Here is a 15,000-nt window from a genome sequence, read left to right as displayed (position 1 = left end):
TAGCTATATATTATATATATATATACATATAATATATATATATATATATAGATAGAGAATTATATTGTATATATTATTTTATAGATATATATACATATATATATCTATATATATATATTTTATATATATATATTTATATACCTATAATAATATATAATATATATATTATATATATATATATATATTATATAGCATGTATTATACATATATATAATATATATTATATATTATATATAATATATATATATAGAATCTATATTTATATATATATATATATATATATATATTTAGAATATAATATATGCTGTATTATATATATATATATATATTATATATATTCATATATATATAATTTCAATATATATATATATAATATATATATATATAAATATGTTATATGTATAGTAGGTTGTGTATTTTGTATATATACACACACATATACATATGTATATGTGTATGCTTGCATGAAGTACTTACCCTGCCCTTAGCCAACATAAGCTCAGCAGTGAAGACACGCCCACCGCAGCGAGGACAGGGAATCTCTCCCTCTGGGGTTGGTAGGATGGCATCAGGGTTGCCATGAGGACGAACAATGGGAGCACTGAAAGATGTAACGAATGTGTTATGAACATTGGTTCTTATCATAAGTTAGAAACATTTTCAGTTTTTTTATTTCAACGTGTTATTCAGGAATAATGAGAAATCAATGTTTCTAACATCTACACGTTTGCATTTATGTACTATGATGCGAATGCACGTCCTCTATTAATATATTGGTAATGTCATCGGTATTTCTATTAGTGAGCATTTATACTATTAATAGTGGCACTTATGTTATTCCTGCTTAACCTGTTGAAGTGACAAACTGAACATTTTCCTAACTCATGTGCCAGATACTATATTATACAAACCCAATGCATTCTGCTAATGGCTCCTTGGGATAAAGGCATAGGTCGATTATGTCTAATACTTTTAACTATATCTTTGAGAACCATCTATTGCAAACTAGTGTAAAAAAGGAAAGGAAAAACTTACCTTCGTGACATTTGATGAAATGGCATGCCTAGGTCAACAGTTTGTTAGTACGCACATAAACTTTACAACCTTACTACAAAAAAAAAAAAAGTTTGGTCTGTCTGTCTGTCTGTTGTCTGTAAGCACTTTTCACCGGTGCAGAATCCCACGTAAGTGCTTAACAGCTGACGGACCAATTTATTAGCATTGTGTGTTAAAGAGGGGTGAAGGAGAGAGGGTCTTTCCCTACTCATTGACTACCAAGCCATTTTCAAATCATTGTTGAATCTGGTAAGAGACGGGTGAAAATTACATCCGGGAAAACTACCGCTCGGTTGGTAGTTTGCAGTAAACATTGAATTGTGAATTCTTACGTTCACTGACTAGTAGGGCAGGTACAACAACATAGGAAATAACAAAGAAAGGAAATTAAAAGTTCGAGCGTTAGCTCGGCAAAAAAAACACCGGTAGTTTATAAAAAAGACAATAATATCCTCAAATGCTCTTAACATTAGGTCCCGCAACAAAGTTATTTTTTTCTATAATGGGAACTTCCTATACTGATTTTTATTCTTCAAGAGCCAACGAAAAAAGTTCTTTAGACCTCTGTCATCCCAAGACATAAATCTAGATACAACAAAGACATTTCACACTTTCTTGCTGTTCTACCTTGAAATTATTTCTAGGATTCTACCTTGAATTTTTTCATGATTCTACCTTGAAATTCATTCATGGGATTCTACCTTGAAATTGTCTTTCATGATTCTAGTTATCAGCATCGTAAACATAAGGATAGTCTTTGTAAGCTGCCGAAAGGATATCCGAAATGAGTACCTGTTATCATTAATTTTTTCTCTTTTTCCCTTCAAAACCTTATAGTTTACAATTTGTATATCTCATTTCCTCTTTAAGAATTTCTTCATTATATGACCTTTTTGTGCACACTAACTTTGTGTAATATTATGAAATAGGCAAATGCATTTACTCAAAGGGTTAAAAAAATTTCAATTAATTATTGGTTACGTTATGACAATTCATGACAATTTCAAATTTCAAAAGTAAACGTTCTGGCTGGCGAATTTCTTTGCTACTCTATTAGAAAATTGTTCCAAACAGGGACGTACGGAGGATGATACAACTACACAACGCTAACGGGAGAGTAGGGCGTCTGTCAAATAACATGAACACCAAATTACCAATGAAACAGGAGGGGGAAAATGAAAATAAAAAAGAGCTTTTGAAACCTACGCGTCAGGGTCGCACTGCAAGGTGCCTCCTCCATGACCGAACCCGTATCCTTTGGGACCGAATTTCTTGCCGTAACAGACTGAAGAAGAAGAAAGAAACAACCTGTTTGTTAGTTTAAGAAAATAAAGTGCTGAAGCTCATTAGACATCTGAGTGCAGAGATTATGTTAACTGGTAGCCGTTATCAACACATGACTAGCCAAGCGTTATTCATTGGCATACGCCATCTCACACACGCGGCTAGTAGTTTTAGTCTTTTTCTGAAAGAAAGAAATCATGATTAATGACCCTTCTTTATCGGCTCAGATCCGTTGTGTCAACTCTTGGCAGATCTGAATGATAATTAGTGTGAGATTACAGCGTTAACAAAGGATGAATTTTGAGGCAGCGATCAATCTAATGAAGCCGTTGTCGTCGAACTTCAGAAGAAAAACCTTTAAGAAAACCGGCAGTTGGCGGATACTGTGAAAGCAGAGTTGTTCAAAATATCTGCAAGGTTCAGGAGCTAATCAATTCATTAAAATTACTTTTAAAAGAGAAGTCCGATATTGTTGTTGATAATTAGATCATTTATGATATCGATTGAATGTTAACTACAGAGTAAAGACAGCAATGTTCAGCGCTTTCACCGATCAACACAGCAACTGGCGGTTATGGCACTTTTTTTCCTCGACGTAGCAAAGGTTAACCAGAAAGCAAAAGAGAATCGCGCAGATAACACGTAAATGAATGAATAAATAAATAAATAAATAAATAAATAAATAAATGAACGGAAAATAATTGCATCATGAGTAGCGAGCAATGATTGGTGGCCAAGGCGAATGCAATACTAGATTCACATCAACCGTGCATTTGATGTCTAGGCCAGTCCTTTACAACTCTCCTGATTTGCTGTTGATAAGCCAATGACAGGGCTGGAAACACTCGATCTCTCTCGCGAGTTCACATAGGCAGGATGTATGTTCCATCTCTCCTGAGGTATACGTCTTTAAGGATAGGTTGAACATACATCCTGCATATGTGAACTCTCCCGAGAGACTGAGAGTTTCCAGCCCTGTGATTGGCTTATCAACAGCCAATCAGGAGCGTCGTAAGGGACTGGCCCAGATATCATATGCACGTCTGATGTGAATCTACTATAGCAATGATTGGTGGTCGAGGCGAATGCTTGTAGTCTGCGGCTTTCATACTGTTGACCGCCTGGGAGAAGATAAATCATACTCTTCATTCACTTACTCTGTTTCCTCTCCACAGGTGAGAGTACCTGCGCCTGCGCCAAAGCCATAGCCTTTGGGTCCGAAGGCCTTGCCGTAACACACTAAGGAAGAGCGAAAGTTCGTGTCAGCGGAATGTAAGGGTATGAGGGCCTGCTTCATATTTGTGAGTGAGCATTGCATCTTTCATAACAATACGTCTACAGACATACACAAAAGATATATACGTACGTATATACATACATACAAAACACACACACACACACACACACACACACACACACACACACACATATATATATATATATATATTATATATATATATATATATATATATATATACATAGCTATATAAAATCCGTATGTGTGTGTCAAATGAAACTATACATTACTAATACGGGTTAGTGGGTGTACAAATCTAATCAAAAGAAAAAATGTATCTTTTCTTGAAAAGAGATATTTTAGATATTTTGCACAACATATTTGTACGTATGTAATACAAATGAACGAATCAATTTGGGTGATGAAAAATTGTTGGAACTTTCAAATTTCATTTCAGTGAAGTTACCCTGAAAAGAAGATGTTGTGGCGAACATATTTTATATTGGGAAAATAAGGAATTCAGTGAGGAAGGAATGAAGATAACATTCTAAGGAAGACTGCAATTAAATTGCTTACTAAAAGATGACAATAAATATGGTTAAGGAAAACAGACCAGACAAAATGTCGGGCTGATGTGAATATGGCCAATTGCGTATGTGTGGTTGCGTAGATGCAAACAATTTCGCAAAAAATAAAGGAGCCTTTCCGCGACTCCATATCCTCGTTATGAGAAACTAGAAAATAACCATTCTCTTCCTGGGCCACGGACAAATTAGTACACGAAGTTAATATGGTGGAAAGTGTCCTGGGAAATTATGGCAGCTAAAGACTTTTTTGGACTCCTGTTCTCGATTCTGCCAAATTGATTAACAGAGTCATCTTCTTCCGTATTATGGAAGAGCGGAATACGGGTCTCTCAAGATTAGCATTTCCAAGAAAATGCTACTTGAATTCGTCGTCCTTGCCGTGCTCTTAATGTGAAGACTTCCAAAATTAGTTTCTTTTATCCATTTCAGGCGCAATAGGACCGAAGGATATGTACAGGCGTGAAAGCCTCATGATGCTACCGTCATCTCTATCTATCTATCGACCTATCTATCTATCTACCTATCCTATGACTTAACACAAAAAGAAAAAGAATAGAATATATAGTTAAAGATTTCTTGAACTATGTATTTTCGTCAGCTCTATCTATCTATCTATCTATCTATCTATCTATCTATCTATCTATTCATCCTACTACTTAACACAAAAAGGAACCGAGTATAATATATGGTTGAAGATTTTTATGTTTTCTTTTATTAAACTACGAAAACTGTAGGTACACTTTTTCTGGCTATAAAAAAAATCCGGAAGAAATAATATCTGGATAACAAAGGTGTGGAAGGTTTAACTGAAAAAGGATTACAATGAGAAACTCTTCCATCAAAGTCTATAATATTTCTTCTCTTGGCGTTTGAATATTTCGTGAAAACCTTATATCCTTTTTTCATTTCATGACTGAATGAAAAGAAACCGCGACTAAACATGCATTCCTAAAAAAAATAACAAGCTATTGAAATTTCAGATATTACAAAAATTGTTAGAACAATAAAATTTACATCCCTTACTTAAAGTGCTTCAAGACATCGAACGCGGGAAAGGGAAAGCCCCCCCCCCGGGCTTAAAAAAAAATGATAATATATAATATATATATATACATATAATTAAATATATATAATATATTATTATATTAATATGATATATAGTATATATATACATACATAACATAATTATATATTGCTATATATTATATATATACAACATACATACATATATATGAATAATATAATATATATATATATAAATATATATTTAATATAATTATATTAATTATTTTATAATAAATATATATATTAATAATTATTATATATATATATATTACCTGTTGTGTCTGTAAAAGGGAATCACGAAAATTTGGAACTAATTGAATTTTATATAAGGGCAAAACCCGCGAAGGAAAATGGAATAATGAAGTACCGCAGCGGTACTCAATGGTTTCACTTTCCTTCGTGGCCTTTGCCCTTGTACCCATGGTATATAGTATATATATATATATATATAAGATATAATATATATATAGATATATATATATATATATATATATATATATATATATATGTATAGAATATATATATATATATATATATATATATATATATATCATATAGACATAATATATATCGTATGTATGTATATAGATATAGATATATAATATATATATATAGATATATATGATATATAATATAATATTATTATAATATATATATATATATATATAATATATATATATACTATAACATATATATAATATATATCTATATATATATATAATATATATATCTATGTATATATATATATATATCTATATATACTATATACCCATATATATGTATATATGTATATATATAAGTATATATATACTTATATATATATATGTTATTAAATATATATATATATAATATAATAATATATATATCTTATATCCTATATGTGTGTATATATATATATAATATATTCTAATATATATATATATACATATGCAGAAGCTAGGTACTATGTCGTACCTCTTGTACAGGATTAAAGTTTAATTCTGTACAAGAAATATATATTTTAAACTACATAAGGATTTTACTTCGCTGTGGCTTGTACCCTCCCCATATATATATATATATATATATATTATATATATATATATATATAGATATATATATATATATATTTATATATAATATATATGTGTGTGCATGTGTGTGTGTGTGTGTGTGAGACCCTGTATAATTAGGTAATGACGAAACGAACAAGGAAATGCTCTCTCGAAGCATGTGACACTCATACCCTGGCTCTTTCAGTAAGATGTCTAAGACCTTCTCCATATTTGCCCCACTTCTTTTTCTTTCCCCGCTATTGTTGAGTCATGGGGATTTGGGTGGGGAAAGGAACTCACGTTAGGTATCACGTCTGTACTCGGGTAAAAGTCACGACGTTATGTTTTGTCATTCCTCATTTTCCTTCAGTGTTTTTGCTATTTTTTTTTTTTTTTTACCTTGACGCTTCCTTCATTATTTCTGTATTAAGCTTATGATATTTACCTTTGCCTGTTTTGAGAATAACCTTTTGTCTCCAATACGTTTTACTATAAGAGAATAAGGATTTACTTTCAATTAATATGATATGCATTTCTAAAATACTCTAATACCGTTGTCCCCATTTGCAATGTTGATTATTAATTCTCGTAAGTGTAAATGTGCATTAATATGTATTTTACGTCAAACGAAACGTACATGGATTCTCGTTCTTGGTAAATGTCCCATGATATGTTGTCACTTCTAGGCCTTGGTACACAAATTTCAGGTATTGATATAACAATAATGATAGCACCACAGGTTACTTGCAATTCTAATCTAGGAATGCGCACAAAGCAAAGAAATATAGAAAGAAAGATAGACAAATAGCTGTCAGCAAATTAGAACTTATGAATGCAATGAAGAGGAAGGCAGCACCGAAAGGGACCAACATTTCGCAGTGCCAAAAATAACCCTTGAATCGTAGAGGAAAACAAGTCCGTTCTCGGAACTCACAGAAAACGGAGGCTTCGTCCAACATGAATACCTCATTTTATCGTAAGTAAATCTTAACTAAGTTAATGTTTTATAACGAGTGAATTAAAAAGAATGAAAAATACTCAGTTTTATCCATCTATGTTCTCCAGCAACAGAGCAATCGGTCTTGTTCGTATGTGTTCTCCTCCAGCATGTTATTAAGAACTCTACTAAATGACATGAACAGCACCTCATGGAGCATAAATATGTATATGTATACAGAATGATGTCTAAATGTAACTACACACACCATATATAAATGTATACACACACACACACACACACACACACACACACACACACACACACATATATATATATATATATATATATATATATATATATATATATATATATATATTTATATATATGTATATCAAGGATGGTGTGTACTGAGGTAAATATCTATACTCTTTCATGCATCCATGCATACCCCTCCACAGTATGAATCTTTGTGTATACTTATCAAATCGGAATTAACACTGTAATAAACTGAAACATACAATCCACTCCATATATGCTTTAGAATCCCAATCAGACGAACAAATAAAAGAAACTAAATGAGACAGAAAGAAAAGTTATGCCTCGTTAGACGGAGGTAGGTCCGATGCCGTCAGGGGCGGACACCACCACCAAGCGGGAGGCTAAAATTGGGTGGGCTGGGACGCCCGCGTGGGAGTCAGCCGGCAAGAGGAGAGGGAGGAAGTTAGCGCCTTTACACCTGGAGATTGGAGGAGGGGACGGGGGGCGGCCAGGGGGCAGAGGGGAGACGTGTTCTGTCTCTAAGGCAAAGGCGACCAGTGCATGCTTTTATTCACCTTTCACAGAGTAGGAAACTTATTCTTCTGATAGACGATAGATTTATGTAGTCCTGCAGATGCTTTAATTGCATTTTATATATTACGAAGCTGTACTTCCAATAAATAATAAATTTGTGTATTCCTTAGCAAGAGCCCGAGCTGGCATAAGGTCAGCTTAATCTAAAGTAACAACGAGTGAATAAATTAGTCTTAATATCTCGTTACACACCATTGAGTTCCGTTAGGGGTCAATGCATTTTTTTTTTGTGGGGGTGGGTTAATTTGTGTGACAAATTATGTAAGGACCAACGCTTCATGGCGCATTTATAAGAATGAAGAATCCCATATACCTTTCATTTCACATGAAATTCATATGAAAAATATAGAAATATGAGAAATAATAATAAACAATGGGGACAATGATAATGAAATACCTTCTGAGAGAAAGATACGAAGTTGCTTTGACATATCTTGGCAAATATGATTGCTCAGTAAAAGTGTTTTCCGATCTTTTGTCATTTACTCCAACACACGAGGAAGGATGAGGAACCTGGACGTAGAACTGAAAGGTTAGCATATAGCCTAAATATGGTAGTAAACAAATTGGTGTGGATTACTCCGCCTATAGTACGATTCGCCGGTGAGTAAGCCCGGGAGCCAACCAATGAGAAAGGGCCTTTTTGTTCCGAGCCTTCTTCCTATTGGTGACAATCGCTCCGTTTCTCTGGCGTTGAATGTATCATAAAACATATTTTGAGCGATATCTGACAAAAGAATGAGCCGCAGATAAATCAAATATATAAATTTCAGTATAAAAATGACTGATCTTTCTGCTTTTCAGAATTAACCTTCAGATAATGTTGGTTTCTCTAATTTACAGGGTAGAATATCTGACCAAAACTTCAAGAGACAGGGTCTGTCTATAAATACTCTTCGATGGTCTTGGCAAACAAGTCACTCCCGCAACGTGGAGAGAGAGAGAGAGAGAGAGAGAGAGAGAGAGAGAGAGTTCACTTAATACAAGATATTAATCAGGCCAACAGAATTCACTTAATGACTTGAAAATGAAAAAAAAAAAAAAAGTTTTCGTAAGCAGAGACCCGGCGGAAAAATGAATGAGATAAATGAAACAAAGTTAGCACGCATAAAGAAACAGCTAATATTTTGTAAGAGGAAGCAAGAGGAGATAATGAAACGAATAAGTCACCTTAGTTTGAGGATTAAAGAGAGCCTTCACATTGTATGAAAATTTTCTGGCTGTGGGACTGAGTACGAATACTGAAGGTTTTTAATTTCTTTTTCTCATTTCATGTGTATATGTATGCACTACGTATGTATGTATACATACTTGCACACACAATCATACAAACACATACACACACACAAACACACACACACACACACACACACATATATATTATATATATATATATATATATATATATATATATAGTATATATATATATATATATATATATATATATATATATAATATATATATATATATATATATATATAATATATATATATATGAGTCTATGTGTGCGTACACATACATACACATAATGTATAGGAATTATTAAACATCATATATAACATATATATATACATATATATATATATATAATATTATATATATATATATTATACTATATATATATATATATATATAAATGAACGATATTCTTATTAGAATAAAAAGAAAGTTTTCTAAATTTTACAGCTTAGTTATTGTGAAATTTCTTGGATCTTCATGATCTAATGTCTTATTGGTTCTCATATTAATACAACAACCATTTCTTAAAGTAATGGTTATTTTCTCTAATAGCAAATATTTCATTACAATTACCGGCATCCAATATGATATAGGTGGCTTATATATATATATATATATATATTATATATAATCTATATATTATATATAATTATACATATATATATATATATATATATATATATATATATATATATAATATATTATATATATATATATATGTTGATGTATGTATGCATATATATTGTATATATATTTATATATATGTACGTATGTATGAAACCACCTTATGGCATAATCGGGATAAAACTTGATGCCAATAGCGTAATGGAATGTTTTTCGTTAGAGAAAATAACTAATACCTTGAGAAATAAGAGAGTGAGTAAGATTTCGAAATATAGGGTTCCTAGAAACTATTATATAACTGGGGATGTTATTAAAGGAATTCTTTGTATTTGTTGAAAACGTAATTCCACTATACGAAATTATTATCCAAATACATATGCTGGTATTTGTTGCAACAGCTTCTTGCGTTTTGAAACCATTGGTTTACATAGGAACAATGCAAGATCAGTCAGATCAAATCAACCTTTCATTGCTAAATTCTTATGCTCATAATGAATCGAGCGATTGCAATTTCAAAATTACAAAGTAATAACCTCGATTCTCTCTCTCTCTCTCTCTCTCTCTCTCTCTCTCTCTCTCACGCTCTCTTCTCTCCTCCGTCTTCTACTACAGTGTAATGACAACAAATTTCCCTCTGTTTGCGATGCACTAATCAACCACACAAGGGATCCGAACACTCCTTTCGTAACTCCTCACTAAACAGACATTGTCTGAATATACGTTGAGCATCGGACTTGCATACATAAGCAAGGCTCGCGGCTTAATCCCCAACTACGAATAGGTAGCAATGTCATATGCAAGGGTTAGAGTAATTGTAATTTAATTGAAATGTAGGTAATTACAGAATTTCGTGTTATTGTAATTGCAATTGCAACTGTAATGGAAAATTAAATTGGAGTAAGTAATTGTAATTTATTTAATTACAGGAGGATATAATTTTATAATATGACGTCTGCTCTTCTATCACTTACACTTCCGAGAGTAAATTATGTAACCGTATTAGCTCGATTTGCTTCCCGCAATCCATTGTTTCCTGTGCCGAAGATTACCGTTTATTCTAGCAACGAAATCAGTTGTAAATGTAACTGCAATTGTAATTGAATTTGTTGTTAAGTAATTGTAATTGTAATGTAATTGCTATTTCCAAATGTAATTGCAATTGTAATTTACATTTTATTAAAGTAATTATAATTTTAATTGTAATTCATTTCTTCAAGTGTAATTACTCCAGCCCTGGTCACTTGTGAGATAGAATAATGGCATGTGGCCTGTTACCTCATTACAAAAAATTTGCGGAGAACCCGGAGGCTATCACTTCCAAGCTCTCATACTATGGGTAAAAAGACTTGAAGTGCATACACACACACACACACACACACACATTTATATATATATATATATATAATATATATATATATATATATATATATATATTTTTATATATATATATATATATATATCATATATAGATATACATATATATAATATACCATATATAGGATATAGATATTAATATATATATGATATATAATATATATGCAGATAGATATTAATATTATATATATATATATAGATATATATAAGATAATATACACTAACTGCTGTACCCGGGCATTGCTCGGGATAAAAAGAGGCATGCCGTCGGTTATGGCAACCTCTACAGGGCTGAATGTACAGTCGCTTTCAGAATAAGTAATCAATTGAGAGCCTGCTAAGCCAAAGAAGTTGTGAAAAATCCCAAGAGTTGTAAAAAATGAAGGGTATGTATAAGAGGGGTTAAGGTCCCATCAGAAACGGCCCTCGAATTTCAGGATTTGACTAAAACCTTCCTAGAAGGAGGGGAGTTTATGGTAAAAATTTGGTAGCCTTACCTTTCATATGTCCTGATTGTTTTGCATGCCCACTGAACAGAACAGACAAACAACAGAAAGAACTTGTGCCTTTACATATATATATATATAATATATATATTATATATATATATATCTATATATAGATAGTATATAAAAGATATATATATAATCTATATATATATATAAGTTTAGTATATATCCTATACATATATATATAATTATATATAATATATATATATATAATATATATAATATATATATATTAGGATATATTGATATATAAAGCTAATAAAGAGATATATAGATTATAGATATATATATAAACCTATCTATATTATATATAATATCATATATATATAGATCATTATATACGTATATTGAGATAATATGGATAATTATGACATCACCGTGAATCATATAGATCATTCGAGCTACAAATGTCCATTAATATATATATATATATATATATATATATATATATATATATATATATATATATATATATAGTATGATATGTATGTATTATATATAAAGATATATATATATATATATATATATATATATTATATATATCATATATACCTATGTTATAAATTTATATATATATATATGATATATATATAAGATATATATATCTATATATATAATCTATATATAGATATATATATATATATATAATATATATATATATATATATATATACGTGTATATGTGCGTGTATGTGTAATATGTGTATATATGTGGGTGTGCATTTTATACGTTTCTGTTTGTGTGTCTGTGCTCAATATCAGTTGCTGATAGGGCGGGAAGGGAAAAGATTCATTTACCTACCTTCATACGGTATTACCTGAAAATATATGACGAAATTGGCATTTTGAAGTATACCACTGGCAGGAATGAAAGGGTCTGAGGAAAGGAAAATATGGAGACTCAGATGACCTCCCCTAACTCGACTCAGAATAAAGCAAAGCGGGAAACGCCGTTGAACCATTTCTGTATCAGATCTCGAAACTGACATAACCAATTAGAGCATCGTTTATTGCTCCCTCGTCGATTTACTTTGCGAATTTAATTCCCGGTTCGATAAGTACATCACTGAAACTAATAACGGGGGATGAGAGTGATTAGGAGGTACGATTGATGCACTCAGGAGTACCAAAGGCGGATTGGTGAGAAGGCAAGACTTCAGTGCGTTGCTTTAGCACCACTTATTGTTTTATAAATTTACTTATGGTTTTCATTTCAGTAGATATCAGAAACATTTTGGAATGACAATTTTCTATGTTTTTAAATCAAACCAACTCTAATTTCGTTTATCAGATTTTCCATTGACAACACCTATTTCAAAAGTACAAAACTTTTTAAACATTATCACGAATTCAGTTTAATGCAAAGCAACAGGAATAAAATATGAACGACTTGAAAAAAACGAGTATAAGCAGCAGATGTATTGATGACAGATTGTTTCGCAACATCTTTGCACTAGTTAAAAGAGAGAGAAAAAAAGGAGCATTTTTGTTATCCAAAGGAATAGGAATGCAATTGAGATAAAATTCAAATCACATGCCTTCATATACGGACATTGAAAGCGAAGTATAAAAATAAATAATAAAGTGCTGGAAAACATACTTTATAACGAAGGATTTTCCAATACATGGCATCGGGAATAAGAAATTATGGAGATAACATTTACCAGATTATGTTTCAGCAGCAACTGTTAGGAAGAACAATTTGGTTCATGAAGCTATGAGAAGACCAGTGGCTTTGATTGACATGAAAGTTAAGATATAAGTTTAAGCTGGAGAGGATAATGATGAAAAGATAATATGGCAAGAATAAAGTTAGACGAACATCTAAGGAGGAAATTGATGAAAAAGTGTAGAGACTTAGAGAAGAAAAGAGTATTAAAGGATAAAGGATACAATCGGGGAGTGATTTTTGGTACTGGGTGGTAGGAGAGGGAATTAGACATAAAGTCCTGAGGTAGAGAAATCAAAGTTTTATTTTTATTATGAAACAAAGCGAGATGAACTAATGTGGATTTAGATGAGAGATGAAATCACATACAGGTGTATGGGAGAATGAACAGAATTGTCAGGAAGAGGAAGAAAGATGACGATACCAGATGATACGAAGAGGGGGAGGGGGCTGGGGCGGGGGGGGGGGAAGGTGGGGGGGAAAGTCACTGCAGAGAAAAAGATGAATGATCATGTAAATCTCGGAATAATAGGTGTAAATGAAGAGATGCTGTTTTAATTAAATTGAGTCCTCGGTCGACGGAGCGGGAGTGTGCATTATAAAGATTTGCTGAACAATGAAAATAAAAAAGCAGAGATAAAAGATGCATGAGTTGGAAGAGTTGGCATAAATAGAAACATTTTTACGGAAGTAACTGTTGAGGACGTTTAGAGTGCAATGAAGTTGTGGAAGGAAGAAGAAACACCTGGAGTTGGTATGATTGCATGTATGGTGCTGTGGGACTGAGAAATTGAGTCAGATGGCAGAAAAATCTATTAGAGTAGAAGAACAGTGTGGGCTTAAACAAAAAAATGGGCGGATGTCAAGTAGTTATTAAGAAAAAATCATTTGAACGCAAAGAAAAGTAAGTATGCAGTATAATAGATGGACTTCGATACTGTCTGTGTTAGAACCAATGAAGAGGCAGTGTAGAGGGTGTTGATGATAAGTTCTCGAGAGTATTAAAAGACTTTACGAATGAAGTTAACTATATGAAAGAATTGTGCAGGCAATAGTATGACTTGGTTCGGTATAAAAGTGGGTTATTTGAACTCCATGGCAGCATATCCTTATTGACTGAACGGTGGGAGAAGTCAGAGAAAGTACAAGATAAGTATGTATAAATTTATGCTATAAGAAAATGCCACTACTGAATGGGGATATAGAAGAAAAACTGCAGACTGGAGAAAGCGCGTGACAGTGTTTGCAAGATGAGAAAGTTGATAATGGATGTAAGCGTAACGATATGTGGGTAAATTCAAACTGCAGGCGATACACTAACTCTGAATTTTGATGTGTATGTTGTAAGAATTAAAGCGGTTGATTTATATAAACAATTGTCAGTAAATATAATAGACGGTGCAAGGATAAGAGATAAGGTGAGTCACGTATTAAGTATATCAAGGGCGACTGTACTGTGTGTGTGTATGCGTGTGTGTGAAAAAATACTGGAGAGCCACTCGGAATGCAATAGAGGTCAAGTTGGGAATGT

At 32.1% G+C, this 15,000-nt stretch overlaps 1 protein-coding gene across 8 annotated transcripts in view; it reads right to left on the bottom strand.

Annotated features, from left to right (window-relative positions):
* Positions 1-15,000, bottom strand: part of LOC135220671 (muscle LIM protein Mlp84B-like) — a 69,045-nt gene that overhangs the window by 19,752 nt on the left and 34,293 nt on the right. For all 8 annotated transcript variants that reach the window (XM_064258043.1, XM_064258042.1, XM_064258045.1 and 5 more), the window contains exons 6-7: positions 3,498-3,579; positions 478-601 (exon numbers count right to left, since the gene is read on the bottom strand). In XM_064258043.1, coding sequence (XP_064114113.1) covers positions 478-601; positions 3,498-3,579 — 206 coding nt within the window. The remainder of the gene's footprint in view (positions 1-477; positions 602-3,497; positions 3,580-15,000) is intronic.

The sequence above is a fragment of the Macrobrachium nipponense genome, chromosome 2 (assembly GCF_015104395.2).
Source record: "Macrobrachium nipponense isolate FS-2020 chromosome 2, ASM1510439v2, whole genome shotgun sequence".
In the NCBI taxonomy this organism is placed as follows: Eukaryota; Metazoa; Arthropoda; class Malacostraca; order Decapoda; family Palaemonidae; genus Macrobrachium; species Macrobrachium nipponense.
The sequence above is the reverse complement of the archived record's forward strand: the minus strand, read 5'-3'. Positions and strand labels throughout refer to the sequence as shown.